The sequence below is a fragment of the Cucurbita pepo genome, chromosome 4 (assembly GCF_057944985.1).
Source record: "Cucurbita pepo subsp. pepo isolate OVF chromosome 4, ASM5794498v1, whole genome shotgun sequence".
Taxonomy (NCBI): Eukaryota; Viridiplantae; Streptophyta; class Magnoliopsida; order Cucurbitales; family Cucurbitaceae; genus Cucurbita; species Cucurbita pepo.
The window spans coordinates 583202-597949 of record NC_141801.1 but is presented as its reverse complement, the minus strand read 5'-3'; the positions used below and the strand labels follow the sequence as shown (position 1 = coordinate 597949).

Genomic DNA, 14748 nt, shown 5'->3' with positions numbered 1-14748 from the left:
AATTAAAAGCTAAACACACTCTATTATGCTAATCTCGCAGATTAGTGCTTTAGTGGGCCCCACCCCCTAGAGAGGGGCTTTCTGGTAATTTTACTACCGTTACAATCAAATTACTCCATGAACATTAAACGTAATTGTAATTTATTTTCAAATAATGAATTTAACTAATTTAAAAGGAATATAGATGTGTCGAAAATTATTAGAAGTATTAGTCTCACATTGGCTATTTACGTGGAAAACCATGGGTTTATAAGCAACGAACACATCTGGTAACAGTTCAAGCCCACCGCTAGCATATATTATCCGCTTTGGCCCGTTACATATCGTCGTCAACCTCACGGTTTTAAAACGCATCTGCTAGGGAAAGGTTTCCACATTCTTATAAGAAATACTTCGTTCTCCTCTCCAACTGATGTGGGATCTCACAATCCATCCTCTTGGGGGCCTAGCGTCATGTCTGACACTGATATCATTTGTAACAGCCTAAGCTCACTGCTAATAGATATTATCTACTTATGCCTGTTACATATCGTCGTCAGCCTCACAATTTTAAAACGTATCTATTAGAGAGAGATTTTCACACCCTTGTAAGGAATCTTCGTTCCCCTCTCCAACCGATGTGGAATCTCACGCATCTCAATTGGTCTAAACCCTTTTAAAAAAATTAGAAGCCACGAGAGCTTATTCTCAAAGTGAACAATATCATTTCATTGTGTAAGTTCGTTGTTCCTAACAAGACGTCCAGTTGTCGTTCACAAAACACATATGATAATATATATATTCATTTTTAAGAGTTATAAGGTAACCAAACAATGGAAATGACACCAACAATGGGTTAGCATATATTTCTTCATAATACATATTACTATCTAGTTTAATAAACAATGGAATGATCACAAATGATTCACCTCAAGAATTGGAGCTCTTTTGCTACAAAAGTGTTGTCTTACACAAACCAGAAGGGAGAAGATGAATGAATGGCTCGCGAGTTTGGATTGCAAAACTCGAGCACGTTACCCCGGAGATTCGCTCGAAGATCTTCGCATCATCTTCAACGAGAAACATGGCAGATCTTTCGGCACTTCTTTTTGCTTCTTAGTTGAATGGATTGTGGCTAACTCTAATTAAAAACCATATCAACCTTCACTTGAACCACTGCCATTTGGTTCTCTCCTTATCATGCTCAGCAAGTCCTGAACAACCGTCGACATCGGTGGCCGGAATTCAGGCTCCGACTGCAAAACGTAATCGAGGTGTGATGAAGATGATCCATTTCAGGTTACAATCCAACTCTACCAGGTTAGAGCATGGAGCTATAATAATGGCATGATACTGTTTTGGAATGTCATGAAGCTGCTCACCTGAACACATTTTGATATGATATCGGCGAAGTACGACAAGGATTTGGCAGGATATCGACCATTGAGTGAAGGATCAACCATGCTCGTCAACGCCTCTATGTCGTGAAGCTGCGGAATCGCCCATCTGACTAAGAACTGCTCACCTCGGGTCCTTGTTCTATCCAAAAACAATGGAAAGACAATGAATACACTAGAAATGGACCAATAATAATCGATATCGCTTTCTTTCAACAACGTACCTGTCGTAAGACATCCGTCCCGTGAGAAGTTCCAGCATAACCACACCGAAGCTGTAAACGTCACTCTCGAGTGTATAAACTCCCGATTCAAATTCTGGCGCCCCATAACCATATGCTGTCAGAAGCTGACCTGATAGCTGGAAAGTATGGAAAATGAAGTGTCAAATGCAATAGAGATGTCAAGAGTAAACTCCTGATTTGGTACCGCTCTCGTGGCCCGCACCGAACCGTGCTTTACCCCTAGATGTCCTACAAATAGAGAATTGCGACTATGAGAAGGTTAAAGATTATCGCTTACCTGACTAACAGCTCCTTTTGATATCAATGGAGCCAGACCGCAATCCGAAACACGGACTGAAAACTCATCGTCGAGTAGGACATTTGCAGACTTGAAATTCCTATGAATAACAGGTGGCTGACAGACCTCATGCAGATACCTTCAAACAAAAGATGAAAACCAAATGAATACGAACGTATACACAATTTCCCCGTTACGATTCTCATTGGCTTGTAACATCAGGCAAACCAAACCAAACCAAACCAAATATGAGAAAATGATAACATCAGGCAATTTACTTTATGCCCATATTACTGAAAAAATGCTATATTATAGAAGGATTATAATTGAATCGCAGACCCAGTCACAATCTACTAAAGGGCACATCATGAGACACGGACAGTGAGGAAAAAGGGTTGCCTGATTCGGCTTGCTTTGGACATTATCGATTTTGTTGACCATCGTGGAAAGAAAACTCAGAGCCCCTTAAGAAACTCCTGGTGTGCAAAGCAACATCATAACCCCTCCTTGTGAATACACAATTTGTGAGATCCCACGTCAGTTGGGAACGAGAACGAAGCATTCTTTATAAGGGTGTGGAAACCTCTCCCTAACAGACTCGTTTTAAAAATCTTGAGGGGAAGCCTAAAAGGGAAAGCCCAAAGAGGACAATATCTGCCAGCGGTAGGCTTGGCCGTTACAAATGGTATCAGAGCCAGACATCGGACGATGTGCCAGTGAGGAGGTTGAGCCCCGAAAGGGGGTGGACACAAGGCAGTGTGTCAACAAGGACGCTGGCCCCGAAAAGGGGTGGACACAAGGCAGTGCGTCAACAGGAACTACACAACTAATAATGCAAAAGAATTAAAATATTTTGTTTCCAGAAACATAAACATTGAGAACCACAATACCAAATCTTGATCATGCAAATTGGATAAAATTAAGCTGAGCATCTTAAAAGGTTAAGAATTTCGGGTAGGGGAAACCATGAATGATGGCCTGAATTGCTTAGGGGAGGGAAGCAACGACCTGTCGAAGCTAAAACTAGCATAAAAAAGGTCATATGAATAGGTTACTTACTCCAAGGCTCTTGCAGCCCCAAGAGCCATTCGAATGCGGGCGTTCCAAGAAAGGTTCTTCCTAAACTCTTCATCTGAGTGCAGTGCATCCTGCAATGTTCCACCACTGCAATACTCATAGATAAGAAGCCTTTCACCATGCTCTGCACAGTAACCACTGAGCTCAACCACATTAGCATGCCGGATTCTATCGATATTATTCACTAACTCAAGAAACTCGTCGTCTTTTTGTTGATTGAATGCTCTTTTATCCAGTTTCTTGACGGCCAGTAGCTTCAAAATCATTAGAATGGTCAAATGTTAGATATGATGTCATTAAAACACAAACAATACCACGATGCATATCAATAAGGAGACAATGAGATTCTTCTCATAAGTGCATCATAGAACTTTTTCCAACTGTCATGTGAAAATATCAATACTCAAGAAAGCAGAGTGGCCTTCTTTTAGCTACATTAGATGTCTACTGAGAAGGAAAGAAACTGTAAGAGTCCAAGCCCACCGCTAGTAGATATTGTCCATTTCGGCCCGTTACGTATCGCCGTCAGCCTCACAATTTTAAAACGCATCTACTAAGGGGAGGTTTCCACATCTTTATAAGAAATGTTTCGTTCCCCTTTACAACCAACATGAGATCTCACAATCCACCCCCTTGGGGGTCCAGCGTCCTCGCTGGCACACCGCTCGGTGCCTGACTTTGATATCACTTGTACCAGCCCAAGCCCACCGCTAGTAGATATTGTCCGCCTTGGCCCGTTACGTATCGCCATCAGCCTCACAGTTTTAAAACACATCTACTAAGGAGAGGTTTCCACATCTTTATAAGAAATGTTCGTTCCCCTCTCCAACCAATGTAGGATCTCATAGAAACAATGTGAATACCTTTCATAATCTGCTGCTCGAAGTTTATAGTCAACAACTAATAAAAAACTAGATTAAGTGGTTATGTAGGTGTTCAATAAAAGTAATCAATACATTAGACGCTTCTTCACATTCTAGCCCAACTCAAACTAAATTTTATCTCTCAATCTGAGCATGGTTAAGATTAATATATCAGCAATTCTCACTAAATATGTCTCCATATGCTGACTACTCGATAGAATCGTAACTGGTACAGATAACGATCAGTAAAATTATTAAGACACAGGAAGAATAAAACACCAAATGCGGCAGGAACGAACTACCATAAGCATTGCCATTCAACAGAAGGACTAGCAAAGAGTTAGAAACGTAACGAAATTATTGATAGCAGCAAATTTACCTTCCCACTGGGGAGCTGGGCCCTATAAACAGTCCCCAGCATACCTTCTCCGAGAAGATTCTCCGGTGAAAAGCTGTTTGTATATTGCTGTAGGGATGCAATGGTGAAAGATTTTGCAAAAGTTGAGGTAGTTCTATGTTTGGTGGGAGGCTTCGAGGGAAGAACTTCCGCTGGAACACTGGGCACAGCAGTGACCTCTTCAATAGGAGGTGGTGGTGGTGGAGGGGGAGGTGGTGGGGGAGGGGGCGGCATTAGATAGACATCGAGTGCGCTCATATCTACTTCATGATGATCCTTCTTCGGAATAGCGCTCATTCTTGGCATGTTTGTCTCTCTCTCTTCATGAGCTTTTGGGACCTTCTGAGCTTCTATTTGAGTTTCCTGCTTCGGCCTTACTACTGCCTCGATGGGAACTGTTGATAATTTTCACAAGTCAGCTCATAACTAGGAATAACTTTCCTATACAAATTAAATTATTATAATAAAATAAAAGTGCTAAATTAGGATCTATTAACCTTTAGGTATCTGATCAACTGGAGGGCGCATGGATCCGTCATTGCCAGCATTCTCTCTCTCAGCCCTATAAGCACCTATCTGATGACGTCGCTTGGAAATACTATCAACTGTTCTCCTTCTGCACCTTGGCATAAAAAGCACACATGCCAAAACCAAGATTATGAATGACAATACAGCTGCAAGTGTTATCAAAGCAACCCTTTTAGTGTTTTTCTTATTTCTTCCAGTGCTCGATTCCTCAGGCGTTGATGGTCCATCAGCCTGATTCTTTGGTTTTTGTTGAGAAGATGGTCGTGCTTCAGGAACGGGCGGTGCTGGTGGTGGTGCTGGCTTTGACGGTGACGGTGGTGATGGAGATACAGAAGGAGGAAGCGTCGGAGAAACAGAAGAATTAAATGGGTTTCCATCCATTCTGTGTAAGAGATGGTGATGCCAAAATGAGATCAACAAGATTCGGTTCTATGTTTAAAATAGTCCAATTCAGAAAATGCAATAAAAGAAAAACCTCATATCCTCCCTCTCACCTAAAATTAGGGATACTCAGCATCTTCTCAGGTATGGGTCCAGAAAAAAGGTTGTTTTCTATATTCCTGCTCAAACACAAGGAAATAACCATTTAGGAAACAAGCAAAAGATAGCACATGCCAGGCTAAGTTTTGAAATTTCGCAAAACTATCTATAATTTGAATCTAATGGCTGCCTGAAAACTGAATGAAAAAGATAGTAAGGACAAGTACAAGTCTTTTAGTGGAAGATCTTGTAGAACATCAAGGGTCCCTGATAGTTGATTATTCTGCAAATGCCTGCAAATTAAAAGTAATTAGTACACGAATGAACGTATCTAATTCACATCAGGCCAGAGCTACAAAATACTCACAGGGTGGTCAATGCCAATAAATTGCTTGCAGATGGAGGCAGTGGCCCACTCAAGTTGTTATTGGATAAGTCCCTACATAAGTTACAGGTTGAGTAATCGAACCAAGGACTAAAGCATAAGCACAAAAACTAAGAAATGGAACATACAAATTGACCAATTGAGTAATGGCTTGAAAGGAATCTGGTATTTCTCCGCTTAATTTGTTGTCGTTCAACGACCTATAAGGTAGAAAAAGAAAAATCTCAGGCGAACGTGAAATTCATAAGCCAAGTAACAAACTAAAAAACACAAACAGGGAACATGGGCTAACATGGCGGACAGTTGAATCAAAGATGATAATGAACTCGGAATGCTTCCAGTGAACTCGTTAGCTGAAAGAAACCTGCAAAAGATAGAGATGAATAAATATTTTGCAATCCATGCACAAGGAAAGTAACAAAGCATAAGCACTAGAGAATAGGAGCATACAAGTTCTGCATGGTAACGGGTAAACTTGATGGAATACTTCCCCCTATATGATTGTTGCTTAAATCACTGACAGCGAGCATAGGTCACAATGTAAATGTCAGCAACTAACATAGCAAGAGAAAGCAAAGTAGCAGATGATTTATATGTAATCATTAGCAACATCAGCAATGTAGCTAGATGTGACAGCCTAAGCATTGTGAGATCCCACATCGATTGGGAGAGAGTAACGAGTGCCAGCGAGGACGCTGAACCCCGAAGAGGATGGACATCGGACGGTATGCCAGCGAGGACACTGGGTAGTGTGCCAACGAGAACATTGTGCCCCGAAGGGGGGTGGATTTTGAGATCCCACATTAGTTGGAGAGGGGAACGAAGCATTATTTATAAGGGTGTAGAAACCTCTCTATTAGACGCGTTTTAAAAACCTTGAGGGGAAGCCCGAAAGGAAAAATCCAAAGAGAACAATATCTTCTAGCGGTGGATTTGGGCTTGTTACACTAGATGAAATAAATATACAAGTAATGCACGCTATGGCAGGTCATGGTTTCTAACGTGAGAGAAAACGTCGTTCGGAAAGGGGATCTTTCAATCAAGAATGCAGCCAACGATTAGAAATTAGACCCGTCATTGTTAATGCATAGACACACGTAATTACTTACATTGTTTGGATCGAAGAAAACAATCCCAAGCTGTCACCAAGCTCGCCTCCCAAATTAGCAGCATTAACAACTCTATATCAAAAAGTTCAGTTAACTGTGTTTCGAGAAGTATAAAATAACTAATCCGAAAGGAAACTAACATACATTTTAATGATGTTTGAATCATTACAAACAACACCCTGCCATGCGTCTCCACATGGGTCTTGCCCAATGCCCCATCCAGGAAGATTGGGGAGCCCCAGCGCAGTATGAAAGCTACTAATAGCAGCAACTATGAACAAGAAATAATGCAGTTCATCAGCCGTAGAGATCTACTCTATTATAAAGACATCAGTAATAAAATGCACTAGAAAAACATTAATCACACCCCTGATTTGCATTTTCTTGGATCAAAATGACGAATCATATGACAAAACTAAAGCGTTTAAATTAAAATGAAGCCTCACAATCGCCTGGATTCGTAATTCCATGAAGAACTTGTGCTGCACAGATCACGAATCCGACTAAAACCTGTGCCAAAATCCTCAAATTGGCACTCCTCAAAGATCTCCAACCCATTGATGCAAAACTCACCTCGATTTCTTCTTATTCTAAAAACCGAATCCGCGCAAGCATCCTCCACAACCTGAAAGCGCCGACCAAAAAATAGCACAATAAAATCCACAGAAACCGACGGAATTCAAGCTCAACATTTCACAGAACCAAGATTAAACTCACTATCGAGCACAATCGAAGTCAAGAACTACTAAAAACGATTCAAATCTGAATCTATTAAGAAAATAGGTTCCAGCGAATGAGATACGAACTTACAGTAAAGTTGGAGCATGAAACTTACCAAAATGTAGAGCGAAATTGACGTTGGAAAGCGAGGAATTGAGAGAAAAAAAGCTGGAAGTAACTTTCTAAAAGCTCGAGTTCTTAATTATAGGAAGGATTAAATGAACTGAGATTCATTGAATTAAGAAAAAGAAGTAGAACACGTCAAATTTCTGGTTTCCAATTCGATTCTCAACTCGATTAAAGCTCAAATCGACGAACACCCTAACTGGAAAATCAAGTAAAAGGCAAAGTTGGAAACGTAGAAGAACAGTACGGTGAAGGCGAGAATTTCTCTTAAACTTCGCTCCGTTTTCTCTCTCTGGTTTTGGTCTGTGTTCTATTTCTCTCTCTACAAAAAACAAAATTTATAAATAAATAAAAAATTAAGTTTAAGAACATGAATGCTGATTTGTCATGCATATCGTTTTTCAGATGAAACATGCAGAATGTACGCCACGCGCTTGAGAGCGCGTGAGATAGCTTCGTATTTGCTTAAAAAGGGTTGATGGAAATGTGGACTTTCTTTATTGTATTCTTTGGTCATTTTTTATTTTTATTTTTTTTTATTTTTATTCATATTGAGCTAATCGTATATTTATTTATTTTCATCAAATTGTAAATTTTATAATTTCAAAGAAATATAATTTATACTATATTTTAAAAAAAATTATAATTTGATAAAATAAAAAAATAACATAAATAGTCGATAAATTTTTTATAAATCGTCCTCAGACCCTTCTAACATTTTACTTAATTTTTTATCTAATAGTACTCGACACTTTCTAAATGTTCTAATGAAATCCGTAATAAATTTATAAAATTTTAAATGTATCTAATAAATAATTGATTTGTTTGAAATTTTTTTAAAAGATTTTGTGATGTCGCATGTTGGTTGGGGAGGAGAACAAACCACCATGTACAAGGACGTGGAAATCTTCCCCTAGTAGATGCATTTTAAAGCTTTGAGGGGAAGCTCGGGAAAGCCCAAAGAAGACAATATTTGCTAGCGGTGGATCTGGGCCGTTACAAAATGGTATCAAAGCCAGACACTGGACGATGTGCCAGCCTTCTCACTGTTCCCCGAAGGAGGGTAGACACGAGGCGATGTGCCAGTAAGGACGCTGGGCCCCAAAGGGGGTGGATTTGGTGACGGTCCCACATCGATTAAAGGAAGGAGTGCCAGCGAGGACGCTGGCCCCGAAGGGGGGTGGATTTGGTGGCGGTCCCACATCGATTAAAGGAAGGAGTGTGTAATGTCCCACATTGGTTGGGGAGGAGAACAAATCACCCTTTATAAGGGTGTGGAAACCTTCCCCTAGCAGACGCGTTTTAAAGCCTTGAGGGGAAGCCCGAAAGGGAAAGCCCAAAGAGGACAATATCTGCTAGCGGTGGATCTGGGTCGTTACAAATGGTATCAGAGCCAGTCACCGGACGATGTGCCGGCGTTCTCGCTGTTCCCCGAAGGGGGATAGACACGAGGCGGTGTGCCAGTAAGGATGCTGGGCCCCAAAGGGGGGTAGATTTGGGGGCGGTCCCACATCGATTGGATAAAGGAACGAGTGCCAGCGAGGACGCTGGGCCCCGAAGGGGGGTGGATTGTAATGTGTCCCACATTGGTTGGGGAGGAGAACAAATCACCCTTTATAAGGGTGTGGAAACCTTCCCCTAGCAGACGCGTTTTAAAGCCTTGAGGGGAAGCCCGAAAGGGAAAGCCCAAAGAGGACAATATCTGCTAGCGGTGGATCTGGGTCGTTACAAATGGTATCAGAGCCAGTCACCGGACGATGTGCCGGCGTTCTCGCTGTTTCCCGAAGGGGGATAGACACGAGGCGGTGTGCCAGTAAGGATGCTGGGCCCCAAAGGGGGGTGGATTTGGGGGCGGTCCCACATCGATTGGATAAAGGAACGAGTGCTAGCGAGGACGCTGGGCCCCGAAGGGGGGTGGATTGTAATGTCCCACATTGGTTGGGGAGGAGAACAAATCACCCTTTATAAGGGTGTGGAAACCTGAAGCCTTGAGGGGAAGCCCGAAAGGGAAAGCCCAAAGAGGACAATATCTGCTAGCGGTGGATCTGGGTCGTTACAGAGTGTCAGCGAGGACGCTGGACCCCGAAGGGGGGGTGGATTGTGATGTCCCACATTGATTCGATTAAAGGAAGGAGTGCCAGCGAGGACGCTGGGCCCTGAAAAGGGGGTGGATTGTGATGTTTTCTCGTTGTTCCCCGAAGGGGGGTAGACACGAGGCGATGTGCCAGTAAGGACGCTGGGCCCCAAAGGGGGTGGATTTGGTGACGGTCCCACATCGATTAAAGGAAGGAGTGCCAGCGAGGACGCTGGCCCCGAAGGGGGGTGGATTTGGTGGCGGTCCCACATCGATTAAAGGAAGGAGTGTCAGCGAGGACGCTGGACCCCGAAGGGGGGGGTGGATTGTGATGTCCCACGTTGATTCGATTAAAAGAAAGAGTGCCAGCGAGGACGCTCGCCGCGAAGAGGGGTGGATTGTGATGTCCCACATTAGTTGGGAGGAGAACAAACCACCCTTTACAAGGGCCCACCCTTTATAAGAGCGTGAGAGGGGTGGATTGTGATGTCCCACATTAGTTGGGAGGAGAACAAACCACCCTTTACAAGGGCCCACCCTTTATAAGAGCGTGTAAACACTGTTGACTAAATTTGTTCCATTTTTTATAAATTAAAATAGTAAAATTATAATTTAATTATTTTTTAAAATCATAAAAATTTAGTTATTATTAGGTTGAACGGTGTGTAGCAATTTGATTTAAATAAAGGAATAAGAATATGATGGTATAATTAATATTCTGGAAAAAGAATATAATTTATGGATTAGAAATGGATAAGGATGTTGGATGTTCCAACCCATCTTAGAAAAATATTAATGGTGGAATTTATAAATACAATTTATAATTAATATTTATAAATATATATATATATTAATTATTTAACTTTTATTTAGAAGACTAATACTTTTCTCGAGTCAAAGTCCACAAAATTATATTAAAATGTGTAGTTATGTAAGTTATGGTAAGTCGTCCAAATTGGAAGTCAATTTCTAGTCTCCTTGGTAATAAATAAACGTTTATAATTTATAATTAAAGTAAGTTTCATAAAGTTGAATTAAAAATCGAGAATAAACGAAGGAATAGAGAGAGATTCTCTTGTTGTAACAGCTCAAGCTCACCTCTGGTAGATATTGTGATGTCTCACGTTGGTTAGGGAGGAGAACAAAACACCATTTATAAGAGTGTGGACACCTTCTCATAACTCACGCATTTTAAAAACTTTGAGGAGAAACCTGAAAAGGAAAAGCCCAAAGAAGATAATATTTGCTAGCGGTGGGCTTGGACCGTTACAAATGGTTTCAGAGCCTTCTCAATGTTCTCCAAAGGGAGTAGACACGAGGCGGTGTCAGTAAGGACACTGGTCCCAAAGGGGGTGGATTCCCCAAAGGGGGTAGACACGAGGCGGTGTGCCAGTAAGGACGCTGACCCCAAAAGGGGTTAGACACGAGGCGGTGTGCTAGTAAGGACGCTGGCCCTAAAGGGGGTGGATTCCCCAAAGGGGTAGACACGAGGCGGTGTGTCAGTAACGCCCCAAAGGGGGTAGACACGAGGCGGTATGCTAATAAGAAGGCTGGCCCCAAAGGGGGTGGATTCCCCAAAAGGGGTAGACACGAGGGGTGTGCCAGTAAGGACGCTGTCCCCAAAAGGGGTGGATTTGGTGGGGTCCCACATTGATTGGAGAAAGGAACGAGGTAGACACGAGGTGGTGTGCCAATAAAGACGCTGTCCCCAAAAGGGGTGGATTTGGTGAGGTCCCACATTGATTGAAGAAAGGAACGAGGTAGACACGAGGTGGTGTGCCAATAAAGACGCTGGCCCCAAAAGGGGTGGATTCTCCAAAGGGGTAGACACGAGGTGGTGTGCCAGTAAGGACGCTGGCCCCCTTAGTGGGATCCCACGTCGATTGGAGAAAGAAACGAGTGCCAGTAAGGAAAATATACTATAGTAAAGTATATTAATATAAAGTATACTATGAAGACTTCATATTTGTATAATTAATAAAGTATATTACAAATACATAGTACGTCATTTATTTTGTCACGTAGAAAATATACTAGTGTTGAATAATTTCTCTCGTTTTAGAGTATTGAATTGGAGTCAAGATAGGGGGCTAAAACTCACGCGCATGAGATAGGCGCGTGGGAAATGTCGACGTGGGGAACCAAGAAGCTTTAGCCGCCACAAAGAGGGTAAGCCGGAAGCTAGTGTTAACAATGGGCCATCACGTGGTCGGTCGACTGTGACTTGTGGGCCCTCTGTTAGAACCCCACGGCTCACAGTCACCACCCCCCTCGCAAAAACTTCCAAATTTTTAATTTTTTTAAAAAAATTAATATTATATTTAAATACCAATCACTTAAACCGCTACGGTAAGACAAAGAAAAAGTACACTCGTGAAATAAGCTCGAGACAAATTCCTCTTTTTTCCGTCGATAAGAGTTACGAGAATATGACATATCTCGTACACGAGTTTTGTAAGGCATTTACTTTTCGGAAAACTCGAGATTCATAATTACTAATATTACGAGAATATGAACTAGATTGCATCGTGGGTGATGAAGCTTTTGAGTACTCGAGAAAAATTTGGTTAATTACTAATAAAATGCTAACGTGATATTTTATTTTTTGAAGTCGTGATTGTTCAAATTTGAGATCAATCGTCGTGCTCATAGTAACTCGAACTATCAAAGATCTAAAATCTCCAAGATTTGTAATCGGAACGCTAATCGTCTACTGCAATTTGTAGGTGTCATCGATTGTTACATTACGTAGGTTTCTGTAGTCGTCGAAGGAAGAAGTTGCACGGGTATCGTTGAAGAAAGTTTGTCACTGAAGCAGTTGCACGGGTATCGTTGAAGAAAGTTTGTCACTGATCGAGAATTGTGTCGTTGTCGTGATGCTGAAGAAGAAAGAAGAACGATGGTAAGTGTAGCTGCTCGTATTTTTTATTTTTTTATATAAAAAAAGATATATTTTTTTAAGGAAATATCTAAGATTCAAATATTTATATAAAAAAATTAGAAAAATGTTTTTCATTAACTAAAATAATTACCAAATTTTTAATAAGTAATTTTCGTGAATTTCTCAAGGCTAAAATAATTTTAAAAATAATAAATCCGATTATTTAATTCCAAAAATTACCTTTCCGTAAGACGAATTTTGAACATTTTCACCGCTTTTGGTCAAAAAGTTACTGAGTTTTCTAGTACGGCCGAGTAAAAAGCCAACAATAATATTCCAATTTCCACCGTGGCACGTGACAACCTTTTTTAGAGAATAAAAATAATTAAAAAAAAATGGGGAGTTTTTGCAATTTGGCTATTTAGATGGGGAAAAAAGTAACTTTTCTAAAACCAAAAGGGTTTTTTAACAAATAATTAATTAATTAGCAAAAAGAACCTTTAAAAAAAAGAAATTTTTTCTTTACTTTTTTACCCATCTGACGTTACATAAAATTCCCTATTTTTTTTTTCTTCATATATATTTAAGAATTAGTGTAATATAAATTAAAAAATAAAAAGAAAACGGGTCGTTGGTTCTTCTTTAAGATCTTATACTACTCGGGTATCTTATATAGTGTGTGAAAAAGACCGACAGCATAAAAATAAGTCTTTTTCTAAATGATGAAATGAAATTTGACTAAAAATGTCGTCTTAGTCGCCTTCGTATATCTATATCATCGTCTACTTTAAGCTATTAAAAAAAATAAATAAATAACGTGTGTAACGGCCCAGATCTACCGCTACCAGATATTAAAAAAAAAAAAAAAACGTGTCTGCTAGGGGAAGGTTTTCACACCCTTATAAATGGTGGTTTGTTTTCCTCCCCAACCAATGTGGGACCTCACAACGTGACAACTAGGATAAATGTGATTTTTTCTCGATAATTTATTTACTATTTTTTAGTTTAATATATTAATTAAAAAAATTAAAAATTATGTATATAACATTAAAAAAAAATTAAGGGCGAATTTGGTAATAAATAAATAATTTTTTAAAGTAAATTATGGATAGTACAATAATTGTTAGGATAATTAAAGTTAATTATTATGATAAATAGCTTTCACACTATACTAATGGGCCCGTGATACAACTGGGAATAGTTGGACACACCATTTAAGGCCCTACATGCAACCATGAGGGCCCACAAAAATATCCCTTTTTGGAAACTACTATCAATTACTTCCTTGAATAATAATAATAATAATAATAATAATAATAATAATAAAATTAATCGAAGAAAATATCTATTATATCTCTAAATTTTGGGGTTGATTGTTTCGGTCGGGTTAAAAGGCGAAATTTGATCCTATGTCGGTCTCTCTGGGGATATACGTCACGCAAGCCCTCGACTAGGGGCATCTAGGTTAAGGAAAGTTGTATCTTTAACCCATTGAGGATTGTTGCAATCTCACTGTGAGATTTCACATCAGTTGAAGAGGGGAACGAAACATTCCTTATAAGGGTGTGGAAATCTCTCTATAACCTACGTGTCTAGCGATGGGCTTGAGTTGTTACAAATAGTATTAGAGTCAAACACCGGACAGTGTGTCAATGAGGATGCTAGGCCCCTAAGGTGGATGGATTGAGAGATCTCACATCGATTGGAGAGGGGAATGAAACATTCCTTATAAGGGTGTGGAGACCTCTCCCTAACAGATGCGTTTTAAAAGCTTGAGGAAAGTTTAGAGGTGGGTTTCCACGAGAACTTAGGCTAAGGTGGACAATATCATGTTGTTCGTGTCAGACCTAGAAGAGGTAAGCTCTTCCTCATATCTAAACTCTCGATACACGTCCATAAGTAACTTTTTCCCCAAGGTGCTTTCTACTTGAAATAAATTTTACCATTACTGTTACACATTATCGTGCCAAAACATTAGCTAGGGTATAACAAAAATAAAAAATTTTGATTCCATGTTCATGGACTAAGCCCACTTCTAAATTGGGCCACAAATAACCAGCAGCAGGCCCAATAAGCTCCATTCATACGGTAATTTTCATTTATACCGCGTTAATATCTCGCAGTAATCAATTTAAAACTTATCTAAGGAAAAAAAAAAAAAAAAAAAAAAAACAGAGAATCAATGCTAATTATAAAGGTTGGCCTTTAGA

At 40.2% G+C, this 14748-nt stretch overlaps 1 protein-coding gene across 2 annotated transcripts; it reads right to left on the bottom strand.

Moving 5' to 3' along the window:
• Window positions 1-819: 819 nt before the first annotated feature.
• On the bottom strand, window positions 820-7915 carry LOC111793111 (protein STRUBBELIG-RECEPTOR FAMILY 3). Of its 2 annotated transcripts, none has more exons than XM_087123473.1 (17): window positions 7831-7915; window positions 7184-7362; window positions 6882-7008; window positions 6738-6809; window positions 6079-6144; window positions 5921-5992; window positions 5757-5828; window positions 5611-5682; window positions 5471-5536; window positions 5258-5323; window positions 4733-5145; window positions 4218-4630; window positions 2958-3229; window positions 1899-2037; window positions 1601-1737; window positions 1362-1518; window positions 820-1235 (listed from the first exon to the last, which is right to left on the bottom strand). In XM_087123473.1, the coding sequence occupies exons 2-17, from the start codon at window positions 7293-7295 to the stop codon at window positions 1137-1139; spliced, it is 2355 nt and encodes a 784-aa protein (XP_086979599.1). In that variant the 5' UTR covers window positions 7296-7362; window positions 7831-7915; the 3' UTR covers window positions 820-1136. The 2 variants fall into 2 exon arrangements, with proteins under 2 accessions (XP_086979599.1, XP_023530611.2); XM_023674843.2 differs by having other exon boundaries at window positions 7573-7913.
• Window positions 7916-14748: the final 6833 nt, after the last annotated feature.

Coding starts and splice junctions, on each gene's coding strand:
- LOC111793111 (XM_087123473.1), bottom strand. CDS start 7,295: ATGGGTTGGAGATCTTTGAGGAGTGCCAATTTGAGGATTTTGGCACAG. Junction 5,993..6,078: donor CCCGTTACCATGCAGAACTT/GTATGCTCCTAT, acceptor TATCTTTTGCAG/GTTTCTTTCAGCTAACGAGT. Junction 5,683..5,756: donor ATTACTCAATTGGTCAATTT/GTATGTTCCATT, acceptor TAACTTATGTAG/GGACTTATCCAATAACAACT.